The sequence below is a fragment of the Macaca nemestrina genome, chromosome 17, assembly GCF_043159975.1.
Source record: "Macaca nemestrina isolate mMacNem1 chromosome 17, mMacNem.hap1, whole genome shotgun sequence".
NCBI lineage: Eukaryota > Metazoa > Chordata > Mammalia > Primates > Cercopithecidae > Macaca > Macaca nemestrina.
The window spans coordinates 90016855-90042100 of NC_092141.1; the positions used below are offsets into that span (position 1 = coordinate 90016855).

General features: G+C 59.5%; 1 protein-coding gene across 5 annotated transcripts in view; it reads left to right on the top strand.

Annotated features, from left to right (window-relative positions):
- Positions 1-543: 543 nt before the first annotated feature.
- LOC105469290 (BAR/IMD domain containing adaptor protein 2) overlaps positions 544-25246 on the top strand; it is a 77907-nt gene continuing 53204 nt past the window's right edge. For 3 of the 5 annotated variants that reach the window (XM_011720164.2, XM_011720162.2, XM_071081799.1), the window contains exons 1-3: positions 544-759; positions 19322-19397; positions 22854-22940. In XM_011720164.2, the coding sequence (XP_011718466.1) occupies positions 706-759; positions 19322-19397; positions 22854-22940 (217 nt within the window). In that variant the 5' untranslated portion in view covers positions 544-705. Of the gene's footprint in view, positions 760-18793; positions 18892-19321; positions 19398-22853; positions 22941-25246 lie in introns of those variants that run through there. The other 2 variants (XM_011720163.2, XM_011720166.3) reach the window with 2 other exon arrangements.

A 25246-nucleotide genomic window follows, 5' to 3' on the forward strand; every position in this document is an offset into this window, starting at 1 on the left:
TTACCGGCGAAGCGGTGGGGTCCGGGCCTCTCCCACCTGTAAACCCGGCCCGCGGCGTCCTGCGTCCGAGCCGCTGGGGTCCCCTCCCCGCAGCGCCAGGCCGTGACCCGGCGGGCCAGCCGCCCGCCCCGAAGTGCCACTTCGCGAAGTGCCGCCTCCACGCGCGCTCGCCGCCGGCGCCCCCCGCTCTCCTCCCCACACCTTCTGCTCCTTCTTCCTGCGCCACCCCGCCCCCGCTTCCCCGCCCCCAGCCCGGCTGTTGCCGGGCCCCCCTCAGGCTGCTCCCTGGGCCCCAGCGCGCGCCGCACCTCCCCCTTCTCCCCCAGGATCGACGCCGCCACCGACCAATCGCTGCCTGGAGTCGGCCACCAGGCCCCGCCTGCGATCCCGCCCCCCTCCCCCGTCTCCGGAACCCACCAATGGAAAGGGCGGTGCGGGGGCGGGGCCTGGCGGTTGCCTAGCAGCGGCAGCGCTGGGCGGGGGCGGGTAGTCGGGGGCGGTGATGCGGGAGCGACGGGGGCGGGACGCAGGGGCGGGGACTGCCGCAGGGCGGGGCCTCAGGCCGCTATAAAAGTGGCCGCCGCCGGACAACGGGCTCTGTGGTTCGGGTAAGCTTTCCTCTTCGTGTTGCTGCTTCTGCTGCTGCTGCCGCCGCCGCCGCTCGCGCCCCCGCTCCGGTCTGTGGTGCCGCCGGGACCCAGGACCATGTCGCTGACTCGCTCAGAGGAGATGCACCGGCTCACGGAAAATGTCTACAAGGTGAGCCCCGCCGGCGCCAAGCTGAGCCTACTCCGGGTGCGCCCGGGTCCCGCGCCGCCCGCGCGCCCAAGCCCGACCGACCAGGGCGGCCCTGGGGCCGCGCGCGGGGCCAGGAGGCTAGACTTCGGGGGTCTTCCCGGCGCAGCCACCCAGGCCCCGGGCTGCGGGGGTGGTGAGCCCGGCGCCGGCAGCTCACAGGTGGTCGCCCCCTCCCGGCCGCCCCCACCCCATGCCCGTCCCCAGGCCCAGGGAGCACTCCCCGCCCCGACGGCCCTTCTCGGCCCCGCGCTCCTCTCCGCGCGCCTGACTTGGCGTCGGCAGGAACGGAGCCGCGCTCCGGGCTCCGGGAGCCCTCGGACCTGTCCGGGTCGTAGCACACCCGGGCGGGGCCGGGGCGGCGGGGGCGGCGGGGGCGGCGGGCCCAGGGGCTGCGGCGCCGGGACGGCGTGGGGGCTGCCTGAAGGCCGCGGCTGGCGCGCTGGCACCGTGGGGCTTTTCCAGGCGCGGTTGCGCGAGCCTCGGGCACTTCCTTCTCAACAGGCTTTCCCTTTCCACAACTCCTGCCCGGCGCCGATGCTGGGGCCTAAGGTGGGAGGTCGAAGCGCGGGCAGGCTGGATGGGTGGACGGATAATCCATCATCTTATGTAACCGCGGAGAGAGAAGACTAATTGTGTAGGAGGCTGACGTGCCTACCTTTGCTTCAGATGTGTTAAGAGTGGCGTCCACGTTCTCGTCTGTGAAATGACAGGTTCACATTCGAGGGGCGCAGAGCATCGCTGGAAGCCTCCGCTGCCGCCCCCTCCCCGGTCGTTTCTGTGGCTGGGATAGACAAACAGGGCCTTGATTTCCTCTTTCTTCAGCATCCATTCTCGGTCCGGACCCCCACGCCTGAGCCCAGCAGCTCCCGAGGGGCAGTTTCTCAGAGGAGAAACCCCTGCCCTGGGTGGCCCTGGTCCTAGGCGATCTCTTAAAACAAAGATGTGCTTTGTTCCAAAACTGTCTGAAGGTTCAGTGACAGGCTGGGCTTTGAGTGGAGTGGGTATTTACCCGGCAGTTGCTGTTCATGCCTCCTAACCGGATTGCGCCCTGCCCGGCAGAGTAACAGTTTCTGATTGTGTTAGGCGGCCAAGGCGTGCCTGGCCGGGGGGCCTGCAAAGCGCTCTTAGCCCTCAGGCTTCGGAGAGCCAGATGGAGGCTTCTGGGGTGGCCCCTCTGGTTCCAGCTGGAGTGCAGGGGGCAGATTGCATTTGAATACAGCTTTCAATAAAGCTTGTGAAGTTGGGGCCACGTCCGTCTGGAAGGATTCTGAAGGCGGGTGCCGTCGACTAGATGAGTCCTAAAGCCATGTCGGAGCCCCTGGTGCACAGGATTCAGGGTGACCTGAGGAGTCGGCTTGGAAAAGGCACAGGCCTTGCGGTTAGGTTTGGTTTCACAGAGTCTGTGGCATACGGTTCTGGTCTTGTTGCTCTGTGGAAGCACACGCCGTCAAGGGAGGGAGGTTTATTAAATTATTAGTCATTAGTTCCATTACGACTTGTTCGTGATTGCAGAGGGTGGAAGAGAAGTACCACGGCGGAATCTTTTTCCTATTTTCTCTGCTTCTGCACTGAAACCAGAAAGCAGGAACTTTCGTGGTGAGACTTGTGGCGGGGTGGGGGGTACGTGGAGTGGTTTTGCTCTGGGGGACCGACCCCGTGATCGTCCTTAATAAACTCTCCTAACTGGCAGTCGGCCTTCACCTAGATGGAGCTGTAATTTATCTGCGGGTCTGAGTGAAATCTGTTGGCAGGAGGGTGGCAGGAAAACTCTTTAAGACTGAGTGGGCCGGGCGCGGTGGCTCAAGCCTGTAATCCCAGCACTTTGGGAGGCCGAGACGGGCGGATCACGAGGTCAGGAGATCGAGACCATCCTGGCTAACACGGTGAAACCCCGTCTCTATTAAGAAATACAAAAACTAGCCGGGCGAGGTGGCGGGCGCCTGTAGTCCCAACTACTCGGGAGGCTGAGGCAGGAGAATGGCGTAAACCCGGGAGGCGGAGCTTGCAGTGAGCTGAGATCCGGCCACTGCACTCCAGCCTGGGTGACAGAGCGAGACTCCGTCTCAAAAAAAAAAAAAAAAAAGACTGAGTGTTTGGGACTTTGAGCCCCTGTGGACGCAGACTAGCAGGTCCGGAGCACGTGAAACACACAGGTTCTGCCTTTCGTCTTCCACGGGTGGGTTAATTGGTGATTTTCTCAAGTGAAGATGTGGCGGTTGATGATTTGATTTGGCAGGGCTGGGCGCGGTAGGCCCGAGGTGTCTGAAGGGCCGATCCACTTTGGAAAGGCTCTGCCCTGGCGACAGGCTTGCATGGCTGCCGCACACAGGCGGTTGGTTTTGTAGATAGGTGGCTCCGGCTGCCACTCTGGGTGCCTGACTGCTGAGTCTTTGAGTCCTGGTGCTGTTACCTTTTTGTGCTTTGTCACTGGGGATCTCAAGGTGCCTTGGTAGTGCCGGTACTGGTTGGGCAGCCTTGGCAGTGTCGGCCAGGCAGAAACTCAGCCCACATGGAGACACAGTAGGAGACCGCCGAAGCCACCGGTGTGCACGCCTGGGCCGGTCCAGCCGGTCCAGGCAGTGCTCAGCTCCGTCGTCTCCTGGGACGGGGCTGCCTCTGGCGTCCCTTCCCGGGGCCGCTCCTGTGCCTGGGTTGGCGGCTTGCAGAGCCCTGGCAGTGCCTCTTGGAATGGTTGGGCTGTGGCCTGCTCAGTGTCACCCGTGATGCGGCTCAGCTGTTTGGTTTGGCCCTTGCATCGCCTCAACTGCAGTTCTGAGTGGTGTTTGCCTTGGCAAAGGAGGACGCTTGTCCTTGGCCTTGCTGATTAAAAATGTGAGAATAAAAAGTGCAGTTTTGATTTTCTTCCCTGTAAGAATCTGTAACGCAGACTTTGACCTCTTTTCTGGTGGCTCCATTCCCTTGGGAACTGTGTCCTCGGGGAATTTCATGGAAAATGACGGGGAGGGGAGCAGAACGCTTGCCAGTGTTTGTAGAGAACACAATCTCAGAGCTTCTGGGGGCAGCACCTGGGCTGGGCCCTGCAGGGGTTGGGAGGGCGAGGCGAGGAAGACCCCTTAGGAGCCCGGGCCGGGCCCTCGCTCAGGCAGCCCTGGGTAATGGCCCAGATGGAGGGATGCAGTGCTGGAATCTGCCTCCCCAGATGACTGAGTGGCCTTTGGTATTAAGGCTACTGAAACTGCAGCCCTCTTGGGGGAGCCCCGAGCATCCCTGCGTGCTGAGGGGCTGGCTCCCTGGCTGGCTGTGGCTCCCGGAGTGCCAGGCGACTGCCAGGTGGGTGCTTTCTTCACGGTCTTGTGTCCGCAGAGACGCCCTGGCTCCCAGGTGACCCATGCATGACCTGGAGTGTGGCAGCTCCAGCACCTTCTCTGGGAATAGTGCCATTGACCCACAGCCTGTCCTAGAACATGTGCGGTGGGAGAGCATCCGGGGAGGAGGAGGAGTCCCTGTTACAGCCGTGGCCGCGGCCTTCGTGGTGCCGAGGCTCCTGGCCCTGGCTGGTCACTCTCGCAGCTGGTGGGGAAGCCAGCCTGGCAGGGCCGCGGTCATGCTTCGAGGAGACGGGTGCCACAGGGTTGCTGGAGCCAGGAGCCAGTTGGGTTTGCCGCCTCTGGTGTGATTGGTAAGGGCTTGTGCCAGGTGGTGGGTGTCACATGCTGGGTGGCGGGGAGCCCACTGCCGGCTTTTCTGCTCCAGGCCCGGCTGCTCCTCTCTGCTACATCCAGCTTCTTCGTGGGATGTGCAGAGCTCACCGTCCCCTCCATTTGGAGACTGTGGTGTGGGGAGGTCTCTGACAGGCACCTCCTGGCATTGGAGCCGCCTGCCTAGGGGCAGCAGACGCGGCACCTGAGGAGGAGGGAAGTCACAGTGCTGGGCCCAGCTCTGTGTGCGTGTGTGTCCATGTGTGTACGTGTGCATGCGGTGCTTTGTTTTCAGGGATACTTCCTGGGGTGGCCCCTGTGGGCACCGTCTTGCCGCAGGGTGGCGGGATCTGCTGCCACTGAGTGGACCTGGCCTGTGTTTTCTCCCCGTGTGCATGTCATGTTCTCTACTCCCCGCCCTCGCCACCGCCAGCCTTTAGCAGGGTGCGCGTCTCCCGGAGTCGTGCTGATGTGGTCCCCTCGGCAGGGTGGCCAGGGCACAGAGACCAGTTGCCGCGTCTCGCTGCCCTATGGGCTGCCCAGCCTCTGTGGGCTTTGGTCCTGGGCACTGTCCTGCCAGTGTTGGCTCCAGGGTGCGCGGCCCTTCTGCTGGCGCTTGCTCAGCGTCCCATGCCTGCTGGTCCCGGGCAGTGTCCAGTGCTCGCTTGGCATCCCATGCCTGCTGTGCCGTTGGTGGTTGCGTGAGGTCCGTGTCTACCAATGGATGTGACCAGGTGGTTCTGGGACGTGGTGCTTGTGGAGTTGTGGGCTGAGTGGGAGAGTGTCTTTTCCATGCCTGCTGTCCCCACAGGCCTTGCCTTGAGCAGGCGTCCTTCGTTGGGGAGATCGGTTGACTCATGGGACTGACCAAGTGGACTTGAGGTTCAGGGTTAAAATGAAGGCCGGTGCTGCCCTGGGCTTTCAGGGGCCACCATTAGAGGGGAGGGCAGTGCGTGGGAGCTGCCCGGAGCTGTGTTCCTGTTGCTGTCTTGTTTGCAACTAAAGGTTCCAAAGGTCGAGGCCTGAGGGCCATGCCCTGTCTACTGGCCACGGGCACCATGGCCTGAGTTGTCCAGGATAGGTGGTCTTGCAGGGGAGGGCTGCTGTGTGACCTGGCCACTGAACAGGAGAGGCCTATCCCCCTTCCAAGCTCCAGGAGGCGGGCTGGCCAGGAGGCTGAGGCCCGGTGCGTCCTTCTCCCCAGTTCACAGGTCTGGGTCCTGGTCGGGGGAGCAACCGCAGCATCACTGCAGGAGTGGCAGGTGGTGAGCAGAGCTGGACATCACCACTTGTCCCCATCCAGCCTTGCATGGCCCTCTCTGCCAGCTGCCCTGGGCTGGCGTTGCCTGTGGCTGCCACCACGGGTGGGGGACACTTGCATTGTCTGTGGAGCTGGGGTGCCACTGACTGCTGGCTGGGGCTGGCTCCTGTCCTTCCTTGCACTGAGCCAGAGTCTGCCCTGTGTTGCCTTCCCTGCCTCCTTGTCTGGGTGACTTTCTTTGAGGCCCCAGGATAGGGAAACATCTTCGTGGCTGCACAGAGCCCGTGGTCCCCTGGAAGCTCTGTATTTGGGCGGCCGGCGCTGTCAGCCGCCCCCCACAGCCTGCGCTAAGATCCCTAGTAATTACAGGCAGGCGGGCATGGAGCTGGCACCAGCCTCCAACGCACTTCCACCTCCCGCGAGCGCTGATTCATTCCTGGCCCCTGGTGGTTCCTGTACAGCTGCACGATGACTCGAGGGGCCTCAACCCAGAGGCAGAAGGGGAGGCCGAGAAGGGACCCGTTTGGCTCTGTGACTGCAGGGGCTCGATCTCTCCTGCCCACGGATGCCTCCGGTGGGTCTGGAATGGTGGCCAGCCTGTGAGGGGGACCCACTGGTATTTGGGAATGAACATATCTCGTTTCTGGATTCTGGAGCGCTCATGTTTGAATCACTGTCCGCCTTTGTTGAGGTCTGCTCGCTCCAGCTGTCTGCTCCTCAAGCAGTGGCCTGGGCCCTCTGAGGGCTCCCTGGAGGTGGTGGCGGCTCGTACCGCATGTGGTTGGAATCCCTGTTTCCCAGGGCTGTGGGCAGTGCAGGCTGAGGAGGTGGCCCTGGTGGGGGGCTGGCCTAGGCAGGCTGAGGGCTGTTTCTCCTGCTGTGGCCCTGGGGCTCTTGGTGTTGGTCCTGCACCAAGGGGACCAGAAAGCCCAGGGAACAAGAGTGGAGTAGGCGGTGGAGATGGTGGGGAGGTAGGCCTGAGCCCATGCTGTGCTGAGGAGTCCCTTCCAGGGGGCAGGAGGCTGGGGGTCTGCCCCTGGCGGGGGCCCGTTTCTACCTGCCAGGCACAGTGACACCCTCAGCATCCCCCTCAAGTTATCCCCGATTTGTCCTTGGTCTTTTTGACTCACGTTACAGAGCCTTGTCTGCTGGCTCTTGGTTTGGGCACCCCTGAGCCTTGGAAAATCCTGCCTGGTCCTTGGGCTTCCTGCCAGGCCTGCCAGGAGGAGTTTTGCCTGGCCTGTTCCCTGGCCATATGACCTTGGCCAAATCTTGCTCCCTGGGCAGTGGGTACAGCGGGCAGGATGCTCCCAGGGTCCATCCCAGGTCAGGTGGCACCAGCCTTGGTATCCTCAGTGCTCTTGTCCTCACTCTGATGGGCGGGGGTGGGATGCGCGCAGCACCATCAGATCTGATGTCCTGGGCCGTGAGGTGCTGGGAACTCCTTGGAGGGGAAAAGACTGTCAATTATAACAGGGTGCTTTTTTTGTTGTTGCTTAAGAGTTTTTATTTTATATTTACTGGAACAGTTGTCTTAAAATTGCGTAGTGTTTTGTTTTTTATTTTGAGACGGAGTTTCGTTCTTGTTGCCCAGACTGGAGTGCAGTGGCACCATCTTGGCTCATTGCAGCCTCCACCTCCCAGGGTCAGGTGATTCTCCTGCCTCAGCCTCCCGAGTACCTGGGATTACAGGCATGCGCCGCCACGCCCGGCTAATTTTCTATTTTTAGTAGAGACGAGGTTTTTCCATGTTGGCCAGGCTGGTCTCGAACTCCCAACCTCAGGTGAGCCACCTGCCTCAGGCTCCCAAAGTGCTGGGCTTACAGGTGTGAGCCACCGCACCTGGCCCTGTTTGGGTAGATTTTTAAATAATCATATGTTGAATTCATGTGAAGTAGGTTGGTAGGGTTTTCCTAAAGCTTACTTTGCATGGAGAGCCTGACTTCTGAGCCACGTTTCCGCTCTGGGCAGTCAGTGTGCATGTCCACTGGGCACCTGCCCCTGAGCCGCCAGGGATGCCAATGCCAGAACAGCTCCTGAGCCTGTCTCAGAGATTTTCTCCCACGCCCCTGCTCTGCCATTTTTGTTACTGGCACTTTTTTTTTTTTTCTTTTTTCTTTCTCTCTCTCTCTCTCCTTTTTTTTTTTTTTTTTTTTTTTTTTTTTTTTTTTTTTTTTTTTTTTTTTAAGACGGAGTCTTGCTCTCTCGCCCAGGCTGGAGTGCAGTGGCATGTTCTCAGCTCACTGCGAGTTCCACCTCCCGGGTTCACGCCATTCTCCTGCCTCAGCCTCCCGAGTAGCTGGGACTACAGGTGCCGCCACCGCGCCCGGCTAGTTTTTTTTGTATTTTTTTTTTTAGTAGAGACGGGGTTTCACTGTGTTAGCCAGGATGGTCTCGATCTTCTGACCTCGTGATCCGCCCGTCTCGGCCTCCCAAAGTGCCGGGATTACAGGCTTGAGCCACTGCGCCTGGGCCTTTTTTTTGTCTTTTTTTTTTTTTTTTTGGAGACAGCATCTCGCTTTGTTTCCCAAGCTGGAGTGCAGTGGTGTGATCACCTCAGCTACAGTCTTAACCTCCTGCGGTTACACAGTCCTCTTCCCTCAGCCACCTGAGTAGCTAGGACCACAGGTGTGCCCCACCTGTGTGCCTGGCTAATTTTTTTTTTTTTTTTGGTGGAAATGGGGGTCTTGCTATGTTGCCCAGGCTGATCTTGAACTCCGAGGCTCAAGTAGTCCTCCCACCTTGGCCTCCCAAAGTGCTGGGATTCCATGTGTGAGCAAAGGCACCCTGGTGCTTTCTTGGTCAGCAGGTTTTCAGACAGTGGCCAGGCCTCCTGTTCCTTCTTTGGATGGTCCTTATGTGTTTTGTACACTGAGCTGTCCAGGCGTGCCGCTGCCTGGTTGTGGCAGGGGAGAGTCAGCAGGTGGGCCATGCCAGGTGATCGCCCGCATGTCATAACTGCCCCAGTGGGAGTCGCAGGACGCGAATGGTGGAATGCGCTGGGGTAGCCCAGGTGCCTGTGCTGGTAAAGAGCGACATCTTGGCTTTAGAATGGGGGTGGGGATGGTGGTGGGGGAGAGGGTATCCTCTGACCGCCGGAGCTGGAATCTGTCCAGTAGAGGGTTTGTCTCACCCAGAGTCAAGCGTGGTCTGGGTGGATGCTGCTAGTGCCAGGCAAAGTGGCCTTGCCACTTCTAGACGGGGGCTTTTATTTAATTAATTGATTTAAGACAGAGTCTTGTTCTGTCATCTGGGCTGGAGTGCGGTGGTGTGACCTTGGCTCACTGCAGCCTCTGCATCCTGGGCTCAAGCAATTCCAGGAAGCTGGGATTACAGGTGTGCAGCACCACACCTGGCTATTTTTTGTATAGATGGAGTTTCACCATGTTGCGCAGGCTGGTTTTTAACATCTGGGGTCAAATGATCCTCCCACCTTGGCCTCTCAGAGATTATAGGTGTGAGCCACTGTGTCCAGTCTAGGTGGGGCTTTTAAACCAGTGGGTGCCCAGAGATTACAGGCATGAGCCACTGTGTCAAGTCTAGGTGGGGCTTTTAAACCAGTGGGTGTGGTGGAGGCCGAGGTGCCGCCTCCTGATGTGAAGTGGACCTGGGTCCTCGTACACCTCTTTTTCTTCTGAGCTTGTCCAGCCTCCTCTTCCCTGGCCGACTCTGTCTGGCAGAGGAGGCCTGTGTCTGTCTCCATTTGTTCCACCATGGAAAGCCCATCCTCACACAGTCCAGGCATGGATGGAACACCAGCCTCCACCTGTCCTGCCCCTGGGCTGAGACTCCAGGGCCTCGGTGACTCCAGGCCGTGGAGCAGAGCCGTGGGCTGCGGTCCAACTGGCGGCAGGAGTCCCATCTTGGGATGTGGCTGTGAAGCTGGGGTACTGGGGCGTGGGTGGTGGTACCGCTGTCTCACGCTCTGGCTCTAGGGACGGCTGGGCCCACAGCATCCTGGCACCCTGGAGCCCTCGCCACTGCTCGCACCGGAGCGTCCTGGCACCCGGGAGCCCTCGCCACTGCTCGCACTGGACACTCCACTGGGTGTCCTCTGTGCACAGCCTTGTTACTGTTGCTTCGTGTGCGGGTCCTGGGTGTCCCTGCCTGACAGGGGATCCTCGGTTCGGGGGAGAAGTGTGTCCCCGCCCATCAGCTGCAGTGGCTGAGCCCATTGAAACCGGCCAGCCAACTCCAGGGCCAGCTGGCTCTCCAGCTGTGTGTCTGTCCTTCCGTTCAGGAGTTCGAGGAGTTCAGGAAGGCATTCTCGCTGCTGGGCCTCTGTTTTCTCATTAATTCGGTGAGACAATAGTGTATTTCCTGGCACAGAGAGAGTACTGAGTAAGTGGTGGCCACGATCGCTAGCTCGTGGGACGGAAAGTTCTTCAGAGATCAGAGGTCAGCGGTCCGGAGCAGGAAAGCCCCACCCCGAGGCTGCTTGTCGCTGTCCTGGGCGCCTGTGTTCCTGAGTGTGGCTGCAGCCCCCGGGCCGGGCCACACCTCCCACCTGCCTGACCTGAGGTTGGCGGGAGGAGGGGCGGTACAGGCATTCCAAGGCTGCCTGCCTGCTTGCTCAGCCACAGTCACTCCTCCAGCAGTGAGCCCAGCCCGAAGACCCAGCCAGAGGCTTCACAGGGAGGGGATGGGGCAATGGCCTCGGGGGTTCTTGCAGGCCAGGCGGTGACCAGACTTGGGTCTGCGATTGGCGGTAATGAGTGACCTAGTGACCGGGCCTCTCCACTTTGGAGGGGGACTGACACAGTGCCACAGACGGGTGAGCGCACAGGAGGGCTGCAGCGCACGGCTGGTCCCTATGGTGTCTGTGTCCTCTTCTGTCCTTATTGTAAGGCACTGGTCATACGGGATTAGGGCCCGCCCCAGTGACCCGAGTTACTTTTTTTTCTTTTTTTTTTTGAGACGGAGTCTTGCTCTGTTGCCCAGGCTGGAGTGCAGTGGCGCGATCTCGCCTCACTGCAAGCTCCGCCTCCCAGGTTCACACCATTCTCCTGCCTCAGCCTCCCAAGTCGCTGGGACTACAGGCACCTGCCACCGTGCCCGGCTAATTTTTTTGTATTTTTAGTAGAGACGGGGTTTCACTGTGTTAGCCAGGATGGTCTCGATCTCCTGACATTGTGATCTGCCCAACTTGGCCTCCCAAAGTGCTGGGATTACAGGCGTGAGCCACTGCGCTCAGCTGACCCCAGTTACTTTTATCATCTCCTTAAAGACCCTGTTTCCAAACACAGTTGCACTCGGTGATGCTTGGGATTAGGACTTCAACACATGCGTCTTGGGAGGGGACACAGTTCAGCCATGACACCCAATGGGCCCCACCCTGCGACGGAGGTACAGTAGCTGCTGGAGGGGCCAAGTCTCCCATGCTGCCTGGAGGTGGCCACCTGTCTGTCTTCAGGCTGATTGCATTAGGAGCCTGTGATGGTTTTCTCCTCTAACCTCAGTCAGAGTGCAGCCTGCAGTTTATGACAACAGGAAGGTTTCCACAGGGACAGCTGATTCCATTGGACGAGCAGTCAGCTGGTGAGGGGCCAGCTCAATGCTGGCCACAGGTAAAGGCAGCCAGAGTGCACTGTCCTGTATGGGCTGGGCACCCCGTGAGGCTGAGCAGTTGTTAAGTTCTGTGACCCAGGCCAGGGTGGCCAGACAGTGGAAGGTGTTTGTAAGGGGCTATGTCCCCATTGAAGCTGGGATAGGCAGGATGTGCCTCTCGGACAGGAAGGAAGCGGCCAGGCTACTTGGTGCTGTGTTTGGACTTTGCTGGGCTGTGGCTTCTCCTGCGCGGGCCGGGTAATGGTGTCCTGCGTGCAAGGCCCCACGTGTGGCATTTGTCCTTGTGGGCCTCTGCTCCTGGGGACCTCATTCAGGAGGGCTCAGACTTGGGGCCCCTGAGAGTTGCGGACCCCAGGAGAAAGCTCGCAGAGGGCGTGCAGGTGTCCAAGGCCCATGGAAAGGGAGATGCTGCCGCAACCCTGAAAGGGAAGCAGGGCCCCGGGCTGGGAGTCCAGGGGAGTGGCTGTGTGGCCCTTCCCGCAGGCGGAGGGCAGAAGTGCCTGGCTCAGGAGCTGGCCTTAGCGTTGGCATTTGTCTCTGTTGTTTTTAGTTGCAGCATTCAGGTTCCCTGTCTTGGGGCCTTCCCAGGAGCCTGGCGGGTAGGGCAGGCAGCATGAGGGAAGGAGTCCCTGCACCTCGGGCCCCTCCTGGTGGAGGACCACCTGCTCCTCTGGTCACATCTGGGCGCAGTGCCAAAGACACGAGGAATCACTTTATTATGATGCCTTTTCTGGGGTGCTTCTAGAGGCTGAGAACTGGAGCTACCACCTTAGGGGACATCCCAGCCCCTCATGCTGACCCCACCATGACCTGTGGCCAGGCTGCCCGGGGCCCTGCAGGAGTCCCTGGTATGAGTGGGACCTGGGTGTCTGTCTTCGGGCTTCCAGGAGGGGCTGGGATGTGCTCTCCGTCTGTCTGACCTGTGTGGCTCTGGGGAGCCTGGGTCTACCAGGCTGTGCCAAAGCTGCCCTTGGAGAAGCCTAGTGGCCCCTCCTGACCCCCCTGTTCTGGAACAGGCTGGCCCCCTCCTGCCTCCAGAGAGGCACCTGCTTCCTGACACCCACAGCCCTCTGTGGGGGCTCATGGTGGGGGTGCCTGGCATGACAGAGGGGTTTGGCCACAGAGTTTCCCCCTGCCCTTGACTGTGGGGACCCCATTAGTACAGGGAGGCAAAGCTGCCAGCTCCTGTACCCCCAGCCACAGAGGGTAAGGAGGAGGGTGCTGTCTCTGCCTGGTTTGTCACCGTTCCTCTTGGGATCCCGTTCTGCAGCCTCCAGCTCACCTTCAGGCTCCTGTCCTCACCCTACGGGCTGTTTCCTCCCAGAAGCTTCCATGCATTCCCTTGTTTCCTAAATCCGTGTACATGCATTTGTCATTTGTAGTTTGTCTGACTCAAACCAAGTAAGATGCAGTTCAAGATCTGCCTCCTCCAGGCAGCCCTCCCAGCTGGGCTCCTGGAGTTGGTTTTTTTCCTTCAGGAAGGATCCTCTAGGACAGATGTCCAAGTGTTTAGAGGGGACAGGACCGTCCACGCCACTCCAGCCAGGCTTCCTTCACACCGCCACAGCCCCCACTCCTTGTCCGGTGAGCCAGCTCCCAGGGCCTGGAGCTCATCAGTGCTCCGGTGTGTGGGGTCAGCAGTGGCCTGCCCTGGAGGACGCGGCCGCCTTCCCGATGCTCTCTGCCCACAGAAACCCCCAACCCCCCTGGCAGCCAAGGGAACTGAGCCTGTGGCCCCCGGACAGCAAGCCCTGAGGTGTCCTCCTAGGAGGACACTGTCCACTGCTGCAGGGCCCCTCCTGCACCTCCCTCCTCTGTGCTGGACATGTGGCCTGGGGCTTCCGGGCTTGGCTCTGTCCCATGGTGCCTTCCCTGGAGCTTGGCTTCCTAGACAGGGTCCCACCAAGCCTACACGGACCAGAGCCGTGGGTGCGGTGAGGTCCGTGTCTGTGTGGGGCCCTCACGCCGTGGCCGTGGTGGCACAGTGGGCTGGGGGAAGCCCTTCTGGCACTGCTGGCCCTGCAGCTGGCACCGGCTTCTGCCTGTTGCAACAGAGGTGGAAGTGAGGGCAGTGGTCCAGTGGGCAACAGCAGCCTGGCCCCTCAGGAACTGTGCCAGTCCGTGGATGAGGGAGTGGGTGGGCAGGGCCCCTCCCCGCAACAGTCAGCCGCCGTGGGCATTGGCCCTCCTGGGGAGGCCAGATGGGGTCGAGTCACCGTTTTTCCTGATACTGCTGGAATGTGGCCTCGGGGAGCATGTCGGGTACAATACCAGGAGCGATTGGGGGAGAGGGACCAGGCTGGGTGTGTAGTCAGCAGGGTTGAGGCCAGGACTCTGGGCTCCACCAAGAGCTAGTGGGCCGGCCCCTGCCTTCCTGAGCCTCACTTTCATTTTGTCCATATGTGAGATGGGACAGTGACTCTCATGGAGGGGCTGGGTGAGGATTAGGATGATGAGGGTCTAAGGCAGCTAGGGAAGGTCCCAACATTGATTCTTTCTCTTCTTCTGAGTAGATAGAAGACACAGCTCAGCCTGGCTACACACAGACACATGCAGCACACACGGGTCCACGTGCGTCCCGCACATGCGTGAGTGTACATGCACAGGTAAACATGCAGCTCATGCCCACAGCGGGCACACGAGTCCACGTGCGTCCGGCACACACGTGAGTGTACATGCACAGGTAAACATGCGTGCAGTACATGGCCGCAGCGCACACACATATGTGCATACGTGGGTCCATACGCACACAGGCCCTAGGGGTGTGGCCATACATGCCCACCCTGGCATCTGCCTTGAGGGGCTGGAGGGAGGTGGGGGACGCTCTCCGTCCACAGAGAGACTGCTTTTGTGTGTGGCTGCCCTGCCAGGAAAGCGCTGGAGACGCGGCGTCACAGGAGGAAGAGCCAAGGGGTAAAGACAATTCCTGAGCGGGTGGAAGGTGGGCCCCAGCACGGCCCAGGAGCGGGCAGGAGAGAGAAGTCCTTTGGCAGAGCTCCTTTTTATACACGTATTGGCCGCTCTCCTTTGTTGCCCAAGTTGGGAGGACGTGGAGATGATGGGGGTTTTGCTGCCTTGCGCCTGCACGGGCCAGGCCGGCCCGCAGCCCTGAATCATAATGGCCATAGTCTCCAGGCCGGCCAGCAGTGTCCGGCAGCTCTCCAGCAAAAGGGCTCCCTGGGCTCATCGACATTCTCTGGCGGCCACCTCTAACTGGTGGACACGGCCCTCCCATTTGTACCTTCAGAAATGCATAGCCGGGGTCCCTGGGGGCTGTAGTAGGGACAGCTGGGGTCCCTGCTGTGGTCAAGGCCTGGATTTCATGCGACTCCAGGGCCACTGGAACATCCATCTCTATGGGTCTCCCAACAGGAGGGCAGCCAAGCATGAGGGCAGCCCTGGGCAGGGACGCCTCCTCACCTGGCGTTTCGCAGCATGAGTCCTATGAGGGGAAGCCTTCCATGGCATGTGTGGGAGCCTCTTGTGGGCAGGCCCGCCAAGGATCACCACCTCAGGGTGGGAAAGGTGTTCCCTGGTCAGTAGTAAATAAACAAACAGGGAACCGGAAGTCCCTGCCAGCCCAGAACGCTGCCCGGGGAGCCAGCGCGTGGTACCAGGGCGCAGCAGAGCTCTGCACGCGCCGGGCTGCGTTTGCGCCGCACAGGTCCTAGAGTTTGAGGACAGTGTGATGGTTGCTCATGGTGTAGGATTTCTCTCCTGGCAGGGGGGACGGGGTCACAGAACCCCTGCACAGCGCTCTCTGTGCCCGTAGCCCCCAGGAGCCTCTTAGTTTTGTTGTGGTCTTGAGGATGGCACGACGTGTCCCTGAGCGCCCTCAGTGTGGACAGCTGGGCTTTAAACTCACTTCAGACCTGCCGTGTGGGGGTGGCCCCTCTGAGGGCTTGAGGTTATTTTCTTGTGCAGTTTCTCCCTTCCGGCCTAGGCTTTTCTGTTTTTGCAGCCCTTTGGTGTTGGTAAGAAACAAGCTCCCTTCCCCTTTTAAAGCCCACAGACCTCCCCGCCCCGACCAGCACTGTCAGGGCGTCAGGGTGTCTGAGCTCAGCTCCTTCCTGGCGGCATCCTGCAAAAAGATACACTCGCTCCATGACTTGGAAAAGCCGCGTTGGTGTGGCTGAGAACTGAGTTCTTTCCGCCTGGGGCCGCCGCTGTTGGTGTTCGTTCCAGAGGAGCTGGAGCTGCCTGTTACTGGCTCCCCGGCCCCCACCCCGGGACCCCCGGACACTGCAGAGCCCCTGTGGGTTATGGGCCCCCGGACCAGGACCTTGGCCTAGTTAGGGGAGTCAGAAGTGGAAGTGGAGGCGGGAGTGGAGTGTATGCCCCACAGGGGGCTGTCCTCGGGCTGGGGACCTCCACACAGGCCCACTGGGTCAGGATGGCCCCTGCCTGAGCTCTAGGAGAATGGATGGACTCGTTAGGGGGCTCAGAGAGACGCCTGACCGGGGATGGTCTCCCAGCAGAGGGGCTGGGCTCTTCATGGGCCCCTGGGCTCCTCCTGTGGCTCCCAGGAGAGGGAGGAGCCCGGAGGAGGGTGGGTGATAACCTGCTGTGTGTGCCTGAGGCAGGGCTCCACAGAAGCCTCTCTTCGGTCCCAGGGGATGCAGACGTAGGAGGAGGAACTGGCCCTTCCGCCTGGGAAGGGGAGTTCCCCCTTACAATGTCTGCTCAGTGGAATTGATGCCTCTGCCATTGCCTTCGGGCCAGGACGGCAGCACCTGTGTGTCCTGGCCGCAGCCCCTCTCTTGCAGATGGAGGCAGGGCCATGCCCAGGTGGCCTGGTGGCTGTTCCCTGCCCATTCTCTCCTGCATTCCTTCCGTGTGAGCTCAGCTGCTGCACTAAGGAAGCGAAACCTTGGGGCTGCCCCGTGCGTCATGCAGTGGGCATGGCTGCCGTGCTGACCCGCCGTGGTTGGCCCTGGGTGGCTCCTGGCCTGTTTCTCCTGCTGCTCAGGATGTTAGTGGAGCTCACAGGGCTCAGGTTGAGCCGCCTCTTCTGCCCGGGGGTCTGTGGGGGTCATGGTCCTGAAGCCAAGCACGTGGGGCTCTTGTGAGCGAGGGGTCTGCTCTGGCATGCCCACCCTCTGTGGTAGTGTTTTCACATTTGTGTCACGTAGGGTGAGAAACATGCTTGATGCTGCATGTCAGCACACACACTCACAAATGTGTACATGCACACGCGAACACACGTGCACACGTGTGTGTACGCGCACACATGCACACAGATGTGCATGCAGACATGAGCACACAGACACCAGAACACTAGAATCGGCCGCATCCACCTCACTTGGCTGATGCCCCCTTCTGCTTGAGTTCTTTACAATTAACACGCATCCGGCAGCATTTCCCGAGCGTCAGTCCCGATCTGCTTGATCCGTTTGAACCAGGCTGCCGAGAGCGCTCCGGGTCCCAGCATTCTCCTCTCTGCTGGTAACTCTCAGGCGTCATCTCTGGCTCATGTTCTCCTGGGCGCCAGACCCATCTCACACACTCCCTGTGTGGCCTCCCTGCCCCGGCTCCCAGGCGCTCCTGGGAGTTAAAGCGTCCAGGCTCCTGGTTCATTGCTAAGTATTTAGTTCAGTACTGAGCCTGCTCTGCTGCAGCGTCCCTGCCCCTGGAACAGAGGCCTGCATGGTACGTGCCTCTCTTCTCCTCTGACATCCCGGAGCGTCCAGTGGGTCTCCCGGCATATGCCAGGGTCCTTGGCTAAAATCTAGTCTCCCCTGAGCAGCCAGAGGGATCTCTTCTGGTTGTTTTTTTTTGTTTTTTAAAAATTTTTATTTATTTTTTTGAGACGGAGTCTCGCTGTGTTGCCAGACTGGAGTGCAGTGGCGCGATCTCTGCTCACTGCACTCTCCACCTCCCAGGTTCAAGCGATTCTCCTGCCTCAGCCTTCCAAGTAGCTGGGATTGTAGGCGTCTGCCACCACACCCAGCTAATTTTTGTATTTTTAGTAGAAACGGGGTTTCACCATGTTGGCCAGGATGGTGTCGATCTCCTGACCTTGTGATCCACCTGTCTTGGCCTCCCAAAGTGCTGGGATTGTGGCCATGAGCCACCACGCCCGGCCTGTTTTATTTTTTTTAGAGACAGGGTCTCACTCTGTCATCCAGGCTGGAGTGCAATGGCACAGTCACAGTTCACTGCAGCTTTGACCTTGCGGGCTTAAGCAGTCCTCACATCTCAGCCTCCTGAGTAGCTGGGACTACAGGCGTGCACCACCACACCCAGCTAATTTTTAAATTTTTTGTAGAGATGGGGTCTCACCATGTCACCCAGGCTGGTCTTGAATGCCTGGGCTCAAGTGATCTTCCCGCCTCTGCCTCCCAAAGTGCTGGGATTACAGGTGTGAGCCACCGCATCCAACCCAGTGACCCAGTGGGATCTTTTACATGTAGCTGGCCCATCACTCTGCTCAGACCCTCCTTAGCTTCATGCAGCCTGGCCTCAGGGTGTATCCCACTGCACCCACCTCTTCCTCTTCCTGCCTCCCCTGGGCCCCTTCCACCCCCACGTCGGGTCCTACTTTCCCAGGAACTCACCATGGGCCCTGCCTCGGGGCCTTTGCCCTGCTCTGGTCTGCCCACTGCTGTGTGGCATGGAAAGTGCTTCCCTGCCTGCCTTCCACGTCTTGCTGAGCACGCCTGTCCCACTTCTCCGGAAGCGCCGGGCCCCAGTCCTGCCTTCCCTCGGTAGACGCTGGCTCTGTGAGAACAGGACTTTGCAGCTGGGTGGCTGCTGCATCCCCCACCCCTGTGCACATGGGCTCTGGGCTAGCACGCTAAGGTGCCCTCACCCTTGCTGCATCCAGGAAGGAAGGGGCACCTGCCCTGGGACTTGGCCGGGTGGCTTTACCACTGGAGGTTCCAGCACAGGCAGGACTGAGGTGTACTCGGCCTGCTGCAAGCCGTGGTGTAGCGCAGAACTGGGGGCCTCGTTCCCCGAGAACACACACCCTGGCCGTAGCTCGGGGCAGGGAATGGAAGACACGTGAAATAGCGGGTTTTCTGGAGCCAGATCCCGTGGCGGGGAGTGGCTTCCTTGTCCCTAAATGCCCTGTTTATCTGCCCTGTTGGCTCTGGAGGCTGAGGCCAGGTGCTGGGAGAGGGGGTGGGGGATGGAGTTGCCCTTCCCTCCCCACCCTCTAGCCCACAGGTTGGGGCTGGGTGGGTGGGGGCCCCACAGCCTTCTGCTCGTCTGTGACAGGGCTGGGAGGCTTCCCTTCCTGTGATCCTCAGGAAAGATCAGGATCACATCATAACAAGCGACCGGAAGACACAGGAGGCGGCTACGCCAGGGTTTCTGTTGGAGCTGCTCCCCGGGCCCTTGCTGGCGGGGGTTGGCTGTTGATTGTGTTATGCTGGTAGAATTCTCATTTGGCTGTTGTTTGTGTGTGCCTGTTTTTATGCCTTGTAATTAAAACATTTATTTGGCCTTCACAGTGAAAATCTAATTTCTTGAGTCTAAGAACTGCTGATCTTGGCACCGAGATGCCCGTCCGTCGGGCAAACAGACCCAGAGCTGTTGGATTATTCATAGCGTGGCATTTGCAGATCAGGCTGCCATGGCGCTAATCAGAGCTGATGTTTGGTAATTGATGTGCTGAGTAGGATTTTAGTGGGAGGGGGGCGCCACGTCGGTGAGTGACTGTGTGTGGCTGGTGGGGGCCCTTCTGGGCTGACTCAGCCGCGCTAATGGAACGGCCCCTCGGCAGCAGCGCGTCTGAGCGCCAGTTGTGTTTTGCCTGCTGCACCGTGCAAACGCGCTCCTTCAGTCCGCAGACACTCCCGCGGCAGGGTTTCTCATCCCTTTCGTACAGATGTGAAAACAGGCTCAGGAAGGTCATTTTCCCAGGGACATTGATCAGGGGCATGACTGGGATTTGAACTCGAGAAGCCCACCTTGAGCGTTTGTGGTCTCGACCCCTGGGAGGGGTGCCTGGCACCGCTGTGTTCGGACCCTTCGGAGTCACCAGGGTGACCTCTGCCAGTAATGCTGTTTCTTCTCTGCTTTCTTCCAGACCATCATGGAGCAGTTCAACCCCAGCCTCCGGAACTTCATCGCCATGGGGAAGAATTACGAGAAGGCGCTGGCAGGTAGAACTGCGCCCTGGCCCTGTGGGGTGGGAGCTGCTTCCTGAGCTGGCACATGGACTTGGGCACAGCCTGTGGGGCCTGGTCAGGAGCGAAAGGTGGTCTTTTGTTCCAGCAACAAAGGCGGATAGCGGCTCTGAGTGAAGGTGTAGCCCGTGCACTCTGGACTGCGTCTGCCGTCACCGTGGCAGCATGCCCCTGCCTGTGCGGGCTGCTTGTGTCCCGTGGCATCTAGAGACGGGAGGGGTGCGGATGTCAGTCCCTCAGGATCATGTAGAAACTGTGGGATCAGGGCTGGGATGAAGCTGTTGGTAACCGTAGCAGCTTTGGCTTTGGGACCTGTGGCATCTCTGAGTGAACACCCTGCAGCTCCTTCTCACAAAGAGCCAGGACAGAGGGTGTGGGGGGCTGGTGGCTGCAGGGCCATTCCATTCTTCCCACTGTCTCCCTGGGACGCAGCCCACCACCCCCACCCCGCCCAGGTGCTCCGCCGCGGGGTCTTGGGTGTCCCTGCGTCTTTCCATCCTGGTGGGGAGTGGCTTCCTTGTCCCCAGATGCCCTTCTCACCTGCCCTGTTGGCCCCGCAGGTGCTCATGGCCGAGTCCGGCCATGGATGGGGACTTGCTGTTCTTGGGCAGTGACCCCGGTGCCCCTGCGTCCTCTACCATGTCTGTCCCTGTAACTGCAGCATCTTCATAGGCAAAGTCCACATCCCCTAGCAGGGAGGAGACCGTGTTTTCCAGGTCACGCACCGCATCTCCGCCAGCCGCCCCCGGCTCCTCCATGGCTTCCTGGTGTCACGGCACCCATGGGCTGGGTGGAGTTGGTTGTCCAGTTTTGGTGCCAGGTTAGAGGTGGCAAGGAGGGGGCAGGAGTGGGTCAGCCCTTTTTTTTTTTTTTTAACCACCTTTACTCCATTGTCACCTGGCGCAAAGCACCCCAACCGAGCACCTGGCAGAAGGCCTGTCTCTGGCACTGCCCTCCTTCTCAGCTCCCAAGGTGGACCAGTTGTGTCTGCCTGCCACGTCTAGCGGGGGGTGGCCTTCATGTTTCCTTGTGGGCATGAAGGGGACAGGGAGCTCCCTTGGGCCACCTCTGCTTGCACCCGGCACCCTGCAGGGGCCCCCATGGCTGCCCCAGGAACAGCCTTGTTTGTGTTCACCCTGCCCCTCCTCTACAGCCCTGGTCCCGGGGTTGCAGCCCGAGGGACCTGCTCGTCAAAATTCTTAAGGAGAGTCTTTCCTCTGGCGGAAGTCTGCAGGGTGTTTTTTGTTTTTGTTTTTTGTTGTTGTTGTTGTTGTTTTGAAGACGGAGTCTTTCTGTCTCACACTGTCACCCAGGCTGGAGTGCAGTGGTGTGATCTCGGCTCACTGCAAGCTCCGCCTCCCGGGTTCACGCCATTCTCCTGACTCAGCCTCCCCAGTAGCTGGGACTACAGGCACCTGCCACCATGCCTGGCTAATTTTTTTGTAGTTTTAGTAAAGACAGGGTTTCACCATGTTAACCAGGATGGTCTTGATCTCCTGACCTCATGATCCGCCCACCTCAGCCTCCCAAAGTGCTAGGATTACAGTCATGAGCCTGGTCTGAGGCAGGGTTTTAATGACAGTGGAGATCCTTGGGCTATGGTAGTGACCCTGCCCCCAGCCGGGAGCCTCTTGGACCAGGTAGTGGAAGTCGGCAGCAGAGCCTGTGGCCGCTCTGAGGGCTGGCGTGGCCTCCTGGTGGAAGTTGCACCTGGTTTGCTAGCCTGCGGTGCACCCCGGTGGTTGGGCAGCTTCGTGGGGATCCCAGGGAGAGAGCTGCCTTTGCCTCTGGTCTGAAATGTTGACGCTGGGAAGAGGCTCCTGAATCAGAGTAGGAAGGCTGAGGCCTGGCTCGAGGTGGGTGCAGAGGGCCTCCAACCATGGTGATCCCATGATCTCCAGGCACGGCACACGATGTCCAGATTCTCCAGGCCCAGCTAAGTTCCATGCCCTGTGAATGAGACCAGTTGTTCATCTCTTCCCAGCTGGGTCTGAATCTTGGGCATTACGATGGGAATCCAGGGTCCAGATGATCCCACCCTTGGAGATGGGGGCTGGTCTTGCACATTGCAGACTGACGATGGCTTCCTTTTCCCAGAGCCACTTGTCTGCAGGACACTTGGTGACCTCATCTATGGTAGTCTTTCACAGTCCTCACGGGGCTCTCTGAGGTGTGGATTTCTTCCCCGTCGTCCGCACGCAGGGAGGTGGTGTGGATGCCGCTTTTGGTGGCTTGCGGTGGGGGCCAGGGCCTGTGCTCCCCTCCTCTGGGTGAGCAGGCACTTCAGCCCTTTGATGCCACCAAGGCATGGGTTCCTTCTGAGCCTTTCTGCTCCTGCTTGGTTCCTCATGAGGGCGGCAGGGCTGAGTGCGGAGACTTAGAGCTTTACTTCCTCCTCCTGTTTTTCGTGATGGCCTCGCAGGGATGAGCTCAGCTGTCCAGGCAGCACGGCCACCTTGGCCACAGCCAGCGGCCCTGGAGTCTCACTTCCGCTGTTTCGTTTTTCTTTTATTTGAGGCAGCCCACCTCCCCCGAGGCACAGCCCTTCATTCCTCTGCAGACGTAGTCTTGTGCCGCAGAACAAATTGTGCGCACTGAATTGAAAAGTACATAAATAAAATCTGATGAAGTGCCCAGTTATAGGCGCCTAAGTGGGTTGTGTAGAAAACGGATTAGAAATTGTAATTACGCTGCTCTCCAGGGCCCTGCCTCGCCCTTTCTGCAGCCTGGAGGTCGGGGTGGGGCTCCTTGTCAGGTGGAGGAGTTTGCCAGGCGCTCCCTGGAGTCCCTGAGGAGGAAGCTCAGGCTCTTCCCGGAGCCTGCTCCACCCCTGTGGCTGGGGAGGAGTTCAGCAAGCCCGAGCCCTTCACGCCCACTTCTGATTAGATCAGACTCTGCCTCGGAGTTGATGGGAGGCCCCTCAGGCGGCGGCAATACCAAGTGATGCTTGGTGGGCGTCCTGGTCTGAGACTGAAGCAATGGGAAATAGTTCTCCCACTCCAGGCTTGGTTTGGGGATCTGTGGGGAAATGGCTTCCTACTGCCCAGCTCTGCAGTTTCCTTGCCCGGGGTTGGTTCTTTGTCTCATGAAATACACTTAGTTAGTGCAGCACTCCCCGCCCGCCCCCACCCCGCCTGGTAGCACGTGATAGGAATCAGCACTCTGCAATTTGACTTGAGTAGCCCAGGGCCTGAACCGGTAAGCTGTGTTCTTACGAGTCAAGGGAGCTCTCATGATTGGGGTGAAACAAGAATATCAACAAGAGATGGGTTCTGTCCAACCCAGAAATCACAGCAAGCCGAATGTTCTCCCAGCTTGTCTGGGCAGGAGACGGGGCTGGCCTGTGCATGCGAAGACTGCCATGTTTTTGCTGGGGAAGAGTCTTGTCCGTGCCTCATGGAGGAAATAACTGCTCCCTTTTTTCTCTCCCAGGTGTGACGTACGCAGCCAAAGGCTACTTTGATGCCCTGGTGAAGATGGGGGAGCTGGCCAGCGAGAGCCAGGGCTCCAAAGAACTCGGTGAGACCCCGCCTGGCAGTCGCCTGATGCCCTCAGGCAGCTCTGGGGCCCTGTCCTATGTCTAGCCGCTTTTTGATTTGACATCAGGTTTTGCCTGTCAAATGGGAAAATATTTGTCACCCTGGGAGCTGCCTTGAGGGGCACATCCTGCTGAAAGTGGGCGGTGGGTCCCGTCCCCTGAGACGTGCAGCTTAGGGTGAGGACGAGCAGGCAAACCCATGTTTAAAGGTGCTCCCGGCAAATTGGAGTGGCTGACATGGGGTCTGTGTGCTTGGATGATGGGATTAGATGGCATGGGAATTCATTCCTGCTATTAAAATGAGTGAAGAAGGATACAAGCCCACGTGCGGTGTGGCCCTGAGGAAGACGCTCCAGCAGCGTGTCTGCTGGCTGACTGGCAGCTTATGTTATTGACGCTTTGTCTGTGTTTAGCAAATTTTCTGTGGTGGCTCCTACGACGTCTATGTCAAGGGACACAGGGCAAAACCTGGAAAGTCAGGGCCCGCGTGGTGGTGCTGCAGGCGTGGCTGAGGCGGAGTCCATGCTTCCACAGTCCCCTCACCTAGCTGGGTGGTGCTGAGGTCTCCTCTGCCCACCTGGGAGACCCCAGGCTGGCTGTGCCTGTGCTGACTTGCTGCTCCCAGAGCTTCCTCGACGCACGACGAAGCCTGAGTTGCTGGAGAAACCACTTGGATTCCTCTTCCCTCCTGTCACAGAGGACAGGCCGTGCTCACTCTTGATTACCTCCCTGTGGCCGCCGATCTGGGAGGTGGTCTGCAGGTCTGGAGACCCTCGGATGGGGAAGCGTCAGTGGGACTGGCCCTGGTCCCTTTTTTCTAGTTTTCTTTTTGGGGACTGATAGCCCCCTTGACTGACAGAGGCCCTGGATGTGTCGGCAGGCGGTGGGTTGGGGGGTCCTGGGTTGCTCTGTGTCAATTCCAGCTCCCAGAAGAGGCTCCATCTCCCTAATGCTGAGGCGGTGGGGCCGGGATCCCGGGAACCAGCTTTGCCTGCCCAGGCTCCGTTCTCTCCAGTTCGCTCTCGACGTCCTGCGTGCTTAGCAGCCCCTGTGGCCCCTCATTGGAGCCCCCTCCCCCCACCATGCCATTCCCTTGGGCAGGCGCACTGGGATGTTTGCTGCAGGTCTGGTGATTGCTGGGAGTTTCTTTTCTTTTTTCTTTTCTTTTCTTTTTTTTTTGAAATGGAGTCTCACTCTGTCACCCAGGTTGGAGTGCAGCGGCACGATCTCAGCTCACTGCAATTTCCGCACCCTGAGTTCAAGCGATTCTCCTGCCTCAGCCTCCTGAGTAATTGGGACTACAGGTGCCTGCCATTGCGCCCGGCTGTCTTTTTTTTTTTTTTTTTTTTAAAGTAGAGACGGGATTTCACCATCTTGGCTAGGCTGGTCTTGAACTCCTGACCTTGTGATCCACCCGCCTTGGCTTCCCAAAGTGCTGGGATTACAGGCGTGAGCCACCGTGCCGGAGCTGGGAGTTTCTTGAGGCACCGCTGTGTTGACAGACTGGGGAGGAGAGGAGGAGGCACTCTGGGCGGGGTTGCCGGGCCTCCACAGACTCAGCCTGGAGGGTGAGGTGTGAGATGCATGGCGTTAGGGCGGTGGAGGCCGAGACTCCAGTGCAACCAACAGCAGCGTGCTCTGGAGCTCCCGGGCGCAAGCCCAGGTCTTCAGGGTTCGGAGAAGGGCAGAAGCAGTGGGTGTCTGTGAAACGGGCGTTTTCTTTTTCTTTAGAGACAGGGTCTTGCTCTGTCGCCCAGGCTGGAATGCAGTAGCACGATCACGGCTCACTGTGGCGTTGAACTTATGGGCTCAAGTGATCCTCCTGCCTCAGCTTCCCTAGTAGCTGGGACCACAGACATGCGCCACCACACCCAGCTACTTTTTTATTTTTGATTTTTTAGAGGTAAGGTCTCACTATGTTGCCCAGGCTGGTCTTAAGCTCCTGAGCTCAAGTGATCCTCCCACCTCAGCCTCCTAGAGTGCTGGGATTATAGGCGTGAGCCACTGCTCCTGGCCGAGTCATTGTCTTACCATCATTAACTGTTTGTTGGGAGATGAGCTGGAGGACCAGGTGCCTTCCTCCCTTGGTCGCATGAGGGTCTGCCTGTGGGGAACTCCAGGCTTTTGTGGCCCACAGTGAGGGGTGAGTATGTCCAAAACGGTGGGATTCCAGAACTTCCTGTCGGCAGAGTCCCTGGTGGTTGACTACAAGAAGGTGCTGAGCCCACATGGGCACGAGGAGGAGAAGGGAAGCTTCAGGAGGAGAGGGAGACGTGAGGACTCTTAC